The 15466-nt window shown below is 43.3% G+C and overlaps 2 protein-coding genes across 2 annotated transcripts in view; both read left to right on the top strand.

Moving 5' to 3' along the window:
* Positions 1–7134, top strand: part of tmem108 (transmembrane protein 108) — a 44115-nt gene extending 36981 nt beyond the window's left edge. The window contains exons 4-6 of the mRNA XM_030769133.1: positions 3752–5158; positions 5658–5812; positions 6989–7134. Of these exons, the coding sequence (XP_030624993.1) occupies positions 3752–5158; positions 5658–5812; positions 6989–7105 (1679 nt within the window). The 3' untranslated portion in view covers positions 7106–7134. The remainder of the gene's footprint in view (positions 1–3751; positions 5159–5657; positions 5813–6988) is intronic.
* Positions 7135–11286: 4152 nt separating this feature from the next.
* On the top strand, positions 11287–15067 carry cdv3 (carnitine deficiency-associated gene expressed in ventricle 3). Its single transcript, XM_030768881.1, has 5 exons — positions 11287–11689; positions 13215–13291; positions 13839–13975; positions 14505–14667; positions 14786–15067. The coding sequence occupies exons 1-5, from the start codon at positions 11495–11497 to the stop codon at positions 14910–14912; spliced, it is 699 nt and encodes a 232-aa protein (XP_030624741.1). The 5' UTR covers positions 11287–11494; the 3' UTR covers positions 14913–15067.
* Positions 15068–15466: the final 399 nt, after the last annotated feature.

Genomic DNA, 15466 nt, shown 5'->3' on the forward strand with positions numbered 1-15466 from the left:
GAGGGATTTATTCACGAGAAGTGGAATTCCGTACACGTCATCGACATGCCTGACATACCGCGTTAAGTTAGTTGTGTTAGTGTAGGATATTAGCAATTGAGTCTGCAACGATGACTTACATCAAGGTGAACAGATAGTCCACTCGGTTACTGGGCCTAAGGTCTCTGGCCCTCCTTGGTTCACTGCCGTCGTGTCATCTGAATAAGTTACTTATCTCTGAGCTGGTCAGGAGGCGCTCTGACTCGGTGCCCGTGCCTGTCCGTTCCCCATCCTCTGAATTTACCGAAGACAAAGTGTTCCGAGTGGTCGGATCGTGGTTCAGTAAAGAGTTTTAAAGAGAGAAGGACTGGCCTATCTGTTTGTAATGATGTAAACCAAGGTTGAGAATCTCAAACCAAGCCCTCACTGAAGGTGTGGGTGATGGGCGCTTGTCTCTGTCTCGTCCTTGTCCTTCTCTCATCCCTTGCTTTTTCATGACATGTCTGACTTACATTACCTGAATTGACTCAATCTCTCCCCATCTCACCATTTCTTTTTCCCTCTCTCTCTCTCTCTCTCTCTCTCTCTCTCTCTCTCTCTCTCTGTTTCTCCCACCTCTCTCTCTCTTTTTTTCTCTCTCTCTCTCCTCTCTTCCCCGGAGAAATGAAAGCGTGGTCTCCATAGCAACTGAAGTAGCACGTTGATGAAAGAATGGCTTAACACAGGGTCACATGGACAGCATGGGTGTGAGCGAGCGTGCGTGTGTTTTAGGTGCGGGTAAAACTGTGAGTCACTGTCAGTCTGTGTAAAAAGGCTGTCATTTCGCCTAATGCAGATATGTAAAAGCCATTAAAGACATGCCCTTAAGTAAATGTGGCCTCTCTCTCCCTCTCTCTTTCTCTCTCTCTCTCCTTCCCCCCCTCTCTCTCTCGTGCGGAGTGGGGTTTGAGGATACTTTTCAGATATGTGTGAAACCAGTCATCATAGCTTTATGTACTCTGAGCTCTGTTAATACGGGCAGAGACCATAACAGGTAGCTGAGTCGGATTCACTCAGCTCTGCCCACAGTTCACCAGGCTTAGCGTTGATAATACAGCACATAGTAAAAGTGTGTTAGCCTTACCCTTTCGTGTTATCTCGTGTTATCTCATGTGGGGGCTCAGGATGAGATAAATGTGCTGTCCATGGTTGGGAGAACCTCTGTACTGTTGGGAGCTTTGCTATCTGGAATACAGGAACTTCCGCTTTATGGAAGACTGTCTACCTCAGCGTGACGTATGTTAGAGCTATGCAAGATGTTAAGGAAGCACCGCCTAGATGGTTTTTTTTGTTTTTTTTTTAAATTCAGGCACAAATACACATTTCAACACCTGTTGCTAAGTGCTTCATCTATTTTCAACTCCATTGGCACTGTCTGTCAGGAGCTCCCGCTGTGACTTAAGCCATTTCTGTACTCTAGTGGAGGAAAACGCAATTGCAAATACCTCAGTGGTATTTTTTTCTCTAAAAACACTGATGTTTCTCTGTGTAGCACTGAGAAATGTCTGTTTGAACACATGTTAATGAACTCAGAACATAACACATACTGAGCTGTATCAATAAGACTAAAGCACAGAGAGAAATTAACCAGCTCCCCAAGAGTCTTTCACATTCACTTTGTGTGTAAGTCTTAACTCTGGTAGTGAGAACGTTTTCTCATGAACCGTTGAGTAAGCATATCAGCACCCCCCGCCCCCCCCCAGGCAGAATTCATTTTGATTTCTTAGCAACCTGTCGTGCCAATGGTATGAGGAAAATCTGGTTAATGGTTCACTGTGAATATTAGACTTAATACTAATATCACTTTGCTGTAACCATAACCTTATTTTGGAACCTGAACCCAGTGAAATTACAGATATTCTGAAAAACTCTATTTATAGCTCAGCGCTCTGAACACTGAACCTAGAAATTATTCTGAACACCTCTTCATTAGCCGTACATATAATAAATAACAGCATTAAAGTAGCAGGTACAATAATACTCTTCGAATTCAATATTTCTAGCTAACTAAGTTCCTGGATCACCACGTTCAGTAACTTGGAAATAACTTATCACGTACTCAAAGAGTAGGAATACAGACGTACACGTTTAATACAACGATCAAATTCAAACGGTACAGAATGAATCTAATGTTGAATGAATTGGAAATCAGGTGGAATTAAGCACATCCGCTATACACACACATACAACAGCATCTAAACTACTAACGAGAAGACAAACAATTAACGGTAGACAATATCCTCGTTACCTAAGGTATGTATGAATAAACAACTACGCGAGCATGAGGCATTACTCACGAGAAGGCACGCTTAACCAAAAGAACTACCTGAGTGATGTTCTAGTGGAGTTACTTACACACAAAAGGGGGTTGTGAGGAAGGGAGAGAGAAGGGATGAGGAAGAAGAAGAGCAGGCCCAGCCACGTTCAGGTATGAGAGACCGGAGTTACCGAGGTTGGCAGAAGGAGACCATGAGCGAGACTTCGTGTCGGTGCCGGGAAAGTCTTTTAGCGTCGCGGATCTTCCGTAGCGGTGAGCCTAAGCCGATTCTTCGTGGAGACGAGCAGGACAGGACGGACGGACTTACATTACGGCTGATACAACCGGAGCTCAACTGGAGCTGAACCTTAGTGCAGCTGAACTGAACTTTGGCGCAGCTGATCCGAACTGAACTGAGCTGTAGGATAGCAGAGAGTCTGGCCTTTTATCTGATTTGCAGACGGGGGGTGCCGCTATCCTTTTGGGGGTGTCTCTACCACCCGAGGTGATCTAGTCTCCCTCGCACCTAAACGTTATCAGCATTTGACCAAATGGTCTGGGGGTTGCTGCGCTAAAACATTGAGCCTGGCGTCTGTTAGGTGTTACAGTGAGTTGTTCTGCTTTGGTATGCATTGGTCCTGCTCGCAGGGGGCCTGAGCCAGACAGAGAGAACTGAGATCAAAGGGGATAGGGATAGAGAGGTAGAGTGGGGGTGATAGAAATAGATAGAGAAGGGTGAAAAAGAGGGAGAGAGTTTACATAACTGCAACTTTAATTACTAAGGAACACTTAAGGTTAACAAATGTCCTTTTCTTTCTGAAAGCTGCACAATGTCTGCCCGACAAACCTGTTGAAGTGTTTTTAGATTACAAACAGATGCGTTAGTGTGTTTTTTTAGCATTTCCGCTGCGTGCAGATTATCTTGGTGCGTTTTTATCTGGTTCTTTCTTTGGGGTTTTTGCCCTTTGTGCCTCTGCCTGTGCTGTTTTGCATCAAAGGGGCAAAAAACAATTAAATCTGTGTTTGAGGTCGTGTTATGAGCTCGCTGGTGTTTATTAGTCCATAAAAAGCCTCAGAGCCTTGTCACGCATTCATTAGAGTCCATCAGAGTTTAATGAAGCGGCAGAGCTGAAACTGTCCTGGGTCTGGTCTCTGTACATAGCTATATTAACTTTGTTATGCGCCGGACGTGTCGTCTGCATGTCTGCCTCCTGTTGACTTGATGCGTACGGACAGGTAAAGCATTAGAAGCGTGGATGCTTAGGCACAAACATCCTCCGAGCAGCACTCACACACACACACAAGCACATGTACGCGGACACACCTGAAACGTGACAAAAGGTGGACTTAGACGACACGACAAACAGGACGCTCACACAACACGCGCTCAAAATGTATAACGAGAACATGTGCACAGGACACTTACTTTTCTCACTATAATTAACTCTATAATCTCTCTCTCGCTCTCTCTCTCAGATGTTCTAGTGATCCTGGCACTCCCAGTGGGGCTACTGTCCTCTACACATGAGCTTTACACCAGTCAGAACCCCCAGGACCCCGTTTCCATGGCGACAAGCAGCAGACCCTTCCCCACATTGTCTTCAGAGCTCCCTGGTTGGCAGGAGGGTTCCAGCGGTGTCCTCCTGCCCACACAGGAGAGGACTTCCTTGACTGCCAGAATCCAGCCCGCCGCCATCACCACAGAAAGTCCTCTTGGCTGGGCCCGGCTACTGACCCCTGGCCCAGTAACCGCGACGACAGCCCACACAACCGTGGTGAGAGAGGTAGATCCTGTCAATCGTGTTCCAGTGACCAGTTCTGTGTTCAGAGACCAGAGCAAATCACCTAGTCCTGCCCCTGAAGAGACAGTCAGAGGTAACGCCAACAGAACCAGCACGGATTTGATCGATACAGCAGACCAGGCCCAGACTCCAGTCATCAGAGACAGGGCCAATGCCTCAAGCCCTCTCAACGCAAGTGGGTCGGACCCTCTCGGTTCGTCCAGCAAAAAGCAGCCCGGGCCTTCTGGTTTGGTGAGCGCAAACCAGAGCCGAGGACATGGTCCTGTAATCTCTGTTCTCTCAGGGACTGACCTGGAACAACGGGTGGTGGGGACCAGTAGCACAGTATCTGCCCACCCTGGGCTTCGTAGTCAGAGAGGAAACGCCTTACACGAGGGGTCGCTGGTGCTCACTGCAACTGGAGGTACCATGGAACAGAGTCTGGAGAAGCCCACCAGTCCCAGCCAGCTTCAGCACCTATCTTCGTCATCTCCATCTCCTTCGATGTCACCCTCTTCTCTGTCGTCCTCTGCCACCCTGGACAGCAACGTCAGGGAGCACCGTTCTGCCACTGCAAAGATCGTTCAGCACCATACCATCACCCAGCGTGACTTGACCGAGGAAGACCCCACCCAGGAGACAGGGAAGGTACTTAAGCTTTTGCCCCGAGCTCCGTTGCCAAATTCAGCCTCTCCCTCGCCCCCCAGCACGATCTCTGTTCTTGGCCCTACAAACCGGGGCAGCGCCACCCTCGAGAGTGTGACCGTTGACGCAAGAGATGCGAGCGCCACGCGCGAGGTTCCCGTAAACTCATTTGCGGACTCTTTGGCTAACGTCACGGACTCCGTGCCCGGCGGCCCCGTTAACGGTAGCATTTCGGGATTCCCGCAGGCAAACGGCTCGGACGCTTCCGAATCCTCTTCTGCGGGCAGTGGCAGCTTCCACAACCGACTGGTGCCTGCCACGACCCATGGCCCCTGGGGACCGAGAAACCAGTCAGGCCCTGCTTCAGACCACTCGCACTCACGCGCCACCATCTGCCTGGAGAAGATGGACATTGTGTGGGTGGTGCTAGCCATTAGTGTGCCTGTCTCCTCCTGCTGTGAGTATTTTAAACAGTTGCCATATTCACAGTCGTTACTGAATATTGGCAAAATTGGTCTGTGCTAAGGCTGTCATAGGCGTGTCAGTGGACGATGATTCAGTATATGTTGTCCAAAGTTACAAATTCATGTTTCAATGAAAATAGCCATCGTACCCCTATACAGGGTAAAATGAAAAATTTAGCTAGTTTTCATTGAAGGAAAATAGATACAAGTATCATTATACCATCATAAAACAATCAAAACCTTTACCAGATTTGACATTTTCTTTACCTTTGTAAAATGATTGTTCGCCTGAGCAGTAGTTTTCTGTTAGTCTGTATTTGATTGATTAGGAGGAATTTTGGACCAGATGAAGCAGTCCATCAGAACAACAGAACCAGAGGGTTTTTTTTGTTTGTTTGTTTTGTTTTTTTTTTGGTTCATGTGAAAAAGCACTGTTTTTGTAACTCATTAAGATGCTAATGGCTTCGGTAAAACCTGCTTTCCGCTCCGTAGCCGTGCTGCTGACAGTGTGCTGTATGAGGAAGAAGAAGAAATCCGCCAGCCAAGAAAATAACTTGAGCTACTGGAACAATGCCATCACCATGGACTATTTCAACAGGCATGCCGTGGAACTGCCGCGAGAGATCCAGTCGCTGGGCACTACAGAGGTATGTATGACACCCAAAGCTCTACAACGTTCCGTAGGCTGTGGATCAATCATCTCACAGAGGGGTGTATAATAAGATTGATAAGATCGCTAAAACCTGCATTTAAAATGGTGGAGATGAGAGTTAGGGTGAAATGTTTAGTAATGGTTTCGGCCAGCTGTACTTTTTCTGAATGGTGCCGTTCTACTTGTTTTTAGAATAGCTCATTTGGGTTTGTAGGTGTCTTTCTGGCTCTTACATAAATTATTTCAGGTCCGTAATTAAGATGATATATAATAATGCGGTATCCTGAATACTAACAATGTCACTGGAGGACTGTGATTTTCGTATGGTCCGCAACGCCCTCTTCTGTATGACTAATGGTACTGCATTCACGATATTGAGACGTGCATTTTCCCGCATTTCAGCACACAAACTTATCTAACATTGCTGTCTCTTTCATCAAAGCATTTCAATCACTGTTTCACATCGACATCTGCCTGTCAGCCTTTTGTGCCAACTCCAACCCCCCCCCCCCCCCCCCCCCGCTTGCTTTTTTTTTTTTTTTTAAATCTCTTTTGTTTTCCTGACTCTTATTTGCTTCCTGTGCTTCTGGAATTTTCTGCCAGGAGTGTGATGATGAGGATGGATCTTGTCTTGGATGCCTCTAGTGACACACACAGGTGTTCCGTCCTCTCCATTTTCTATCACGCTATCACCCCCCCCCCACCACCACCACCATCCCCCCCCCCACACACACACACTCACACATACACACACTCATTCTCTTTGACAGACACCTACCTCCTAATTGCCTTTCCTCTTCTCCCTGTTGTTGTAATGCCTTTTTTTCTGCTGAGTCACCAGACTAGCAAAGCTTTATTTTCTCCTCTCTCTCTCTCTCTCTCTCTCTCTCTCTCTCTCTCTCTTTTCCCTCCCCTTCCTTGTCATTCAGCAGAGAAACCCCTACCCCTCATCTCTGTGATGATACCATAAAAAAAAAAAAACTCCAATTCTTTGTCCTGTCATTGTCCCGTCGGTCAGCAAATCAAACTTAGCACCTCCTGTCGCAATCAAACCTAGCAGCTCCTCAGATTTAGCAACCCCCCCCCCCAAAAAAAGCCGCTTTTTTCCCCCCCGCTTAAACGGGAGAGTCGACCTCAGCACTGATTCCTCTGATTGCACATTATGTTACAGGAGCAGGAGGCGTGCCTGCCTCCTAATGGAGACTACAGCGACAGCGGTGTGGTTCTGGTGAACCCTTTCTGCCAAGAGACGCTCTTCATCAACAGAGACAAGGCCTCCGACATCTAAATACAACTGTCTGTTGTTTGTGAAGTCCTTGACTGGGTATATGGGGGGGAGGGGGGGGGGGGGGTTAAAAAAAAATCTGTATGGCTTTCCCTGTTATTTCCCCTTCCACCTCTGCAGATGCTTTTTTATATATATGTGTGTGTGTGTGTGCGCGTGTGTGTGTGTGTGTGTGTGTGTGTGTGTGTGCTGAACCTATCAGAGACTCTGCTTTCTATATGAAATACAGACATGATATGTAGGCCAGTTTTAAAGGATGAATAATGATTAAGATACTATTTACAGTGAGGGGCAAACCCACGTATTTTTCTGATGTACATTTTCTACAGATGCTTAATTGTGATAAAAGGGTTTTTATGTCTTTTTTGAATAAATACAAGTGTGTGTGTGTGTGTGTGTGTGTGTGTGTGTGTGTCTGTCTGTGTGTATTATGGTTTGGGTTTTTTTTGTTCCAGTGGCTTGCTAGTGAGATGAATTTCTTCTGTAATTAAAAATGACCTTGGATGCTGTAAACATGTCTATGTCACTTGACCTAAAACACTTTCTTTCTCTGAGAACAAAGCCTGCTGAACTTGAATCCTTTATCGAGGGGATGCAGAGGTGGAGAATTAGATGTGTCCACAGACGTTAACACTGGAAAGAGTAACAAATAAACAAGTGAACTCTGATTGGTGAGAAAAGGATAGTCTTTTGTATATGGGTCATCTGATTGGTCGAATGGACACACTCTTTAAGATGGTTTTTCCTCTTGTGAGTCATCAGCCAGGGGTTTCATGAAAAAGTCCCTTTGTTGAGCTGTGTTATACGGCTTTCTCTAGTTATGTGTGCTCAAGCACATGTCCGTAGTTTCTGATGTTAATGTTTGTAGGAGGTCTGTGTGTGTGTGTCTGTGCGTGTGTTTGGTGTGTGTGTGTGTTTGTGTGTGTGTGTTGGTATGCAAGGGTGTTTTAAGGATAAAAATGATACACTGATGGGATATGTCAAAATTAAAAGTCATGCGGATCATTAGAAAAATAAATGAGAGGAGTTTGAAGGGATAAAAGGATGAAAGTACTATTTGAATGTTTCCGTCAATGCCCTGCACTTCACACAAACATTAAAACTAAAAACTTAAATGTGCATTAAATTATCCTGTTGTGATGTTTGGTTGTTTGTTGGTTGGCTGATTTTTATTTTTCTTTTTAGCAGGACCAAAAAAGAAATCCTGTTACTTACCTGTAAATATAGTTTTGTTTTTTTCCTTTTTGATACTGGGTTTTGGATTAGTTGTGAAGATCAATGTTTGACAGAAATGGCACTACAACTTGTTCAGTGAGGGCTTTTATAAATGCGTTAAGTTTATCTAAATTCTGAGATGCATTATTCAAATGACACTCTTTTAATATTGTGTTTGTGTGTGTGTGTGTGTGCGCGTGCGTGCGGGCGTGCGTGCGTGTGTGTGTGTGTGTGCGAACAAGCATGTTTGTGTGTGTGTGTGTGTGTGTGTGTGTGTGTGTGGAGGGGGGGAGTCTATTTTGGACGACATTATTATTTTGGGTATTATTCTGTAGATTTTAGTTGTCAGTTCATGGCCTGCGCTGTCCTAGGGGAATTATTAAGACCAAATTCAACTCTTAATGTTTCTCTGTATGTCCCCTACAGTGTTTATTGCTGTATTGTACAGTTTTGGAATGATTATTAATTTCATTAATGGATGTATTAAAGAAAAGGCATTACATATAACTGACCAATAAAAATATTGAGAACATATTTTATCCTGAAATATTTACTGTGAGCACACGCTATTGAATACAGAGTTTGGCTGAAAAAAATACATTAAAGGATATATAGTTTTATTATCAAATCAGTCTACAGTGTACATGTATTACAGTTTATTTTATACTCAGTCTGAATTCTGAGTAGATACATCCTGCCTTTTTTATCATATGCTCATGTTTGTTAGTTAATTGCTTTTCCGTCCCTTGTTCTTTTCTATCTTTCTTTTTTAATTATTTGCTTTTTATTTCCGGTCTATGTTGGTGGTACGCTGCAGGGAAAACAGAATTACTATCTCTGTTATTTGATTGTTTTGCAGGAAGTTTCTAGAAAGGCAGTATCACCTATCAATCATTATGTCTTTTCTTTTGTATTGTAGCACCTACACTGTACTTTTTACTGCTAAGCAATAAAAAAAAATGAAAATCTTCAACGTGCTTTTTTTTTGTTTCATTGAGCGGAGAAGGAACTCTCATCTCTCCTGTTTAGTGGCAAGCAAGTCTTGAACATTACCTCCTGTAGAAAAGTATGTTTACCATGACATCATCCAGAAGATACTGTATGTCTAATAAAGAAAAAAATCATTTGATCAACAAATACCATTTACTCCTTCAAAGATTGTAAATGATAATTGTTTTTCATTGTTGTTTGATGTTTGTCTTTTGTAAAATAGTCTGTTCATTTACCGTTGTTGTCCTGTATAATAATGCGTGTATATAAAAACAAGCTTTGTGACGTCTTCCATGATAACCAATAAGAGGCTCTGACAATCATAAAAGTGAGATTGTGCTTGTTTACGGATTATAGTCCCACACAGTGAAAGTTGTTCTCCTAATCCCTTGCTGACCCCAGCTAAACTGTAAAACGAGTCAGCTGAAACTCTTCTTCATTTAACACAGTTAAAGCAGTGGTGACATTTCTGGAATCTTCTCTGTTGAGTCTACGTGCTGAATGAGGTTGATTCATTCACACGCTCTCCGCCGCGTCACTCTTTCAGACTTTGACCCTCTGTCCATGATTGGACAACATTTGAAATGCCCTACAGTCGCGTATCTCTTTACACTAAAAACGGGGAAAAGGCTTGAATGAGTGGAGCAAACCTACAATCTAATCAGGAACATGCTAGAAATAGTCAAGCTCATTTGCACCTCTCTACTGAGTGCTGTTCATTTGCGCCATGCTATTGCTGAAGGAGGGATGTTGGAGCCACAAGTGCAGAAGAGCCTTTTCTGAGGACTGAGCAAAAAGCCATCAATAAACTCCTAGATGTCATTCTGAAGAACAAAACCACAATGTCTGATGGTCTCCCCTCTCTAACACCAGAACCATCTGAATATCTATAACTTTTATTTATGCATATATTTATTTATCTAAAAAGAGGTCAAAGCGTCTATGTCATATGCAAGTTTGACCAAATCAGTTCCGCATACTGATGGCTAGCAGTGTCTATTGCAGGAAAATGAAATTTGTTGGAAACAATGTGATCTTAGTGTCATAACACTTAATTTTTTGTATTTTCTTAAGCAAGTCACTAACTGCTTCTTACAGCAATGACAAGTTATGACACGAGAGCTTGCATTTCCCATGAAAACTACAGATATGGTGATCACGTCAGCTGTTTTCACCACTCACCACTCATTTGCCAAGTGGAAAAGTAGTCAGAAAGATAAATGTGTGTGTAATTTGTAATTTGCAGTTAAACACATTCCTTGTTTGGTATATTCAAAGTAAACCAAATCTTTGTGGTAGAACAAGCAAGTGTCACCAAAAATTCACAAAGATACTGTGCATCATCATTATTATGTTGATGTAATAATAATAATAATAATAATAATACAACTCTTATTTACAGAGTTACACTGATTTGAAGTGTTTCAAATGTATTTCAACAGTCTCAGCCACAGTTTGTATACAGTCATATACAGTTTTATAGAATAGATAATAATATACAATTAACTGAAAAGGGGTTAAATCTTAAATGTAGGGTCGAAAGGTTTTGAAAAAACAAACAAACAAACATCTGTATCACAGTGAAACTATCCAAATTATTAAAAGTATGTTTTAAATCTTTGTATTTCTTAGCGGGGTGTTTAGAAATCATAGTAGATTCACAGAATACCGCTCGATTATTGCAAATTAAGACTTTTATTTTGGCGAAACTAATCAAATCTGTTTGCACTTATCGGGGCACCTGTTGGCTTCATGAAATATAAACGTTATAAAGAGAAATTTGACTTAGTACCATTGCACAAGTGTGCATTCTTCGTCTCATAAAAGTGAGTCTGCAATTCATTTGGCTTTATGTGGCCATGCAGTTTTTAGAGACTGGTATACAAACTTGTCAATGACAAGTGTCACTGCTGTTCTTATCCGGGGCAGTATAACCTTACTTAGAAATCGTATCCGGGTTGGTGATCGAGTGTCAAACAGCTAGTCACACTTTCTGCTGGTCAATGTGGCAGACAGGACTGAAGCCTTGGCAGCGGGAACTGTCTTCAAGTTTGACATAAATGCGAGTCGAACGCGTTGTTGAAGTACTGAAATCGAACTAGGAGAAAATCCCGTCTTTTAAATCACTGGATTGGTATAGTTGTTTTCTCTGACGAAAGATTTTGCGGTGTAGATTTCTTAAAGAAAATGGCGGATGTTGCAACGACCGGTGTGGAGAAAAGTCTAGATGATTTCTTCGCCAAGCGAGATAAAAAGAAGAAGAAAGAGAAGGGCAAGGCCAAGGAATCCGGATCTGGGACTACCCCAGCTGCTGTGAAAAAGACTAAAAAAGAAAAAGAAAAATCGACGAAAAATGAAAATCAAGACGCTCAAGTTGAAAAGGTGTGTCAAAGATCTGTCACGCTAGCTATGCTAACAGTGTCTACAACGTACTGTTGACTGTTGGGTAACAGATGGGAATATTGCTATGCTAGCATTTAGCCTAGGCTAGTAGTGTAGCAGTGTATTTCGCGAGCACATGAGGTTCTTGGCAAATCAGTTGAAGCTGTAATTGATGGATAAATGATTAAACGGACGACTTGTTGATTAATGTGGTGGTTTTATTTTTGAACTCTTAAAATGATGTTTGCCTGCTGACATTTATCTGGTTTAAGTTGACTCAGGCCGCTGCAGTGTCATCTTGCTAGACACTTTGTTAACGTTAACCTTAACTTGTTTTGTGAGCCAAAACGTTTGACGCGTGGTTTGCTGCTTATTAGAATCAACGCTAACTTGCTTAAGTGAAAATTCATCAAAGAACAACTTTGAATGCCGTGGTAATGACGAATAAGCGATATCATGACCATTGGCCCGCTGGCGTGGAATGCAGTGTGTTACCTCACGTGGCCGTGAAATATCTCGGTCATTCCAATATTAGATTGGTCGGTGATATGTTGGGTAATCTAACTCAGTGGATCCGAGGGAGCAACACTTGTCCATACCCTATGTGCGGCAGCTAGCGATATAGAGAGTGTTCGCGAAGTCTAGATTTATCGAGCTGTCTCTATACTATGTCCATATGGCTTCTGTGTTTGCCCAAGTACCTCTCCGTGTACAGTAAACAGGCGGTGTGTCTAGTAAATTAGTAGAAATTCACTAGTAGTGTGAAGTCTACTAGAAACTGCTACCTACTTTGTGTGGCGCGTTAATCATTCAGATGTATGATATGTGATAATTCCATGTCGTCACGTCACGTTAGTTGTGTTCCCTTGTCCATTTAAAAGACGCGAAGTTTTGGACTTGTAACCGGTCACAAATCTTAAAAGCCGTTTAATATGATTAGTAAATCTTATGGTTTAATCCAATCAAACACGGTCGTGTGCCACTTGGTCAAATGCTGTGTTCATTCTTACAGTGTTATGATCGTAGAATCCTTAATATCTTTTATATTTTAAACTATAGAAAGACGGAAAAGTAGCGCTAAGATTGAACCGATCTTGCCACAGACAAATGCAGCACCAACTGTTCATTAACTCTAACAAAATTAGCTGAAAGAAGCAGCTCGTTGGAATAAACTGTGTCTCGTTTGTATTCGGCTTAAATACGATTGTATATAGTGAAATTAGGAGAGTGTGAAGTAAGACATGAAAAAGTATGAAAATCATGTAAAGTATGAAAATCACGGGGTGGATGTCATTTCTCATTGTCTGTGCAAATGAATTACGTTTTTATGTATCTGAGTTTGTCCCATCTGATAAAAGAAGTTTTCGCTTGAAGACAAATTCATCTAACACTTGACTTATGTAACTTACGTACATTTATGCAACTTTCCATCTAATCGCTCCGTTTCATATTTTAACCTTACTTGTAAGTCAACCCCAGAGCTGCCGCCTTAGCCTCTGCTGTGTGTGTATGTGTGTGTTGGCAGGAGGATGAGGAATGGAAGGACTTTGAGCAGAAAGAGGTGGACTACAGCGGACTCAGGCTGCAGGCTCTGCAGATCAGGTGAGAGCTGTAACATAGCTTGCTGAGGAAGAGGAGACTGGGCTTTAACCAGTAACATACTGACCCAGCCAAGAGTCAGTGGTGGATGGGTGTTAGCAACAAGATATTAATCCAAGAGCTTACCCAGCTCGCCCTGCTGGTTATCATACAGATTATGTAGACCTGCCCAGTTGTTTCAGATCTTTAGGTGTGTTTTTCCACTTGGTCCCACTCACTTTGATATCTGAGATATCAGCTCATTTCTTGTGAATTCGAATTTAATCTTCATTTCCATGTCCTTGCGAGAAGTTTAATTGGTTGTTATTTTCACTGATATGAAATTAGCGGGGGAAACCGGCTAGGGTTTGATATCGGAGCTGAACGATGACTCGCAAATCGAACCATTTCCCCCAATAACAACGGATAAATGATCTCTGATGTAATGTCGTTTAGTCCCTAATGTTGTTTCCAGTTTATGTCTAGCGTGCTGCTCAGATCTGTTTGAGAGAGTCATGATCATTGTTTTTCTAATTACTTTTCTGTCCCCGTCTCTCTCTCTCTGTCTCAGTGATGAGAAAGAGGAGGAGGAGTATGAGAAAGAGGAGGTTGGTGAGGATGGAGAGATCATTCTAGTGAGTGGAGATAAAGTCTGCGGACCCTGGAACAAAGCTGGTCCCACACCCACCCCCGCCGCCGCTCCAGTGGGTACGTCAAACCTCCTTATATGGGCGATTCCAGTTTATTCAGAAGCTTGTCTCAGTCAAACTGCACTCCTAGCGTTGACTCCTGCCGTTCTTTCTTTCATCAGAACCCTTGTCGGCTAATTCATTCATAGTTATGGGACCAGTGATTTGATTGAAATGCAAGAGCGCGTAGCTTCATCACTGTAAAGCTGCCTCTATGCTTGCTCACAGTGTAGTCACTTAGTCAGCAGCAAAAGGGTGCGAGTTTAGGGGAATCCATCCAGTTGATTATCTTAAGTGCAAAACACACCGGCTTTCATTGTGAAATGAGCAGTGGGGGTTTTGTATAGCTGTATAGAGTAGTGTCCAGCTGAGTATGCTAATGTTAGCCTATTGAAACACAGCAGTCAAAGCAAGTGGATTAAATGAGACCCACATCATTAAACTTGTCTTTAGGCAAGGACGTAGTAGTAGTAATGGTTGTAGTAGTGGTGGTGCAAAATTGCAGGGGCTTTCCTTTAACCAATCACCGCCCGGCTTTATCCGAACAGAGGAAGTGGAGGTGCCTGAGCCGAAGCCCGCAGGAGTGTACCGACCCCCAGGAGCCCGACTAACCACCACTAGGAGGGGTCCATCACAGGGACCCCCCGAAATCTTCAGTGACACCCAGTTCCCTTCTCTTCAGGCCACAGCCAAGCATGTGGAGACTCGCAAGTATGTCTGTCCCTCCCCCTCTCTCCCCACTTACTCATCCACCAAAAAAAAACAAAAACAAACAAACAAAACTCACTGAGTTTGTACGTGTGTTTGTGTGTGTGTGTGTGTGTTTCAGGGACCGAGAGATGGAGAAGACATTCGAAGTGGTCAAACACAAAAACCGTATCAGGGAGGGGGAGGGAGGACCCACCACACAGCATTTACAGTTGGACAACCAGTACGCCATCCTGGGAGACAAGTAAAAACCCCACAACGCTGCCCCCTCACCCCCCCTCAGCCCATCTCCCATGGTCCTGCTCAAGCTGGATGGAGATGCTGACCTACAGCTGTGCATCACAGTCCTGACCACACTGGAGCTGCCTGTGTCAGACTGGACAACTACACACACACACACATATATATATATATACAAATACAGACAGGCGCATGCATTTTAATACATAACATTTATATATATGTAAACACACACACTATACAGTTTCACATTCAAAAACACACACACACACACACACACACACGAATACACAGTTGGCAAAGGCCCTCCCTTAACGTCTGCATTCAGAAGGGCTGCAGCAGTGGGGGATAGACTGAAATATAATTCAAATCTTGACAGGAGAAAAAAAAAAAACAACAACAACTTATGAACGATACTGCAACCCCGAGAACGAGTGATGACAACTTCCGTCGTTGCAGACTGTGCTCAGAGCTCTGGGTTGGTTGGTCGGGTTTTTTTTTTTTTTTTTCCTTTGCTGACCAGCTTGACCCTGAGAAAAGCCACTTAGAGGACTGAGTATGG

This window comes from Chanos chanos, chromosome 3 (genome assembly GCF_902362185.1).
Source record: "Chanos chanos chromosome 3, fChaCha1.1, whole genome shotgun sequence".
Lineage (NCBI taxonomy): Eukaryota > Metazoa > Chordata > Actinopteri > Gonorynchiformes > Chanidae > Chanos > Chanos chanos.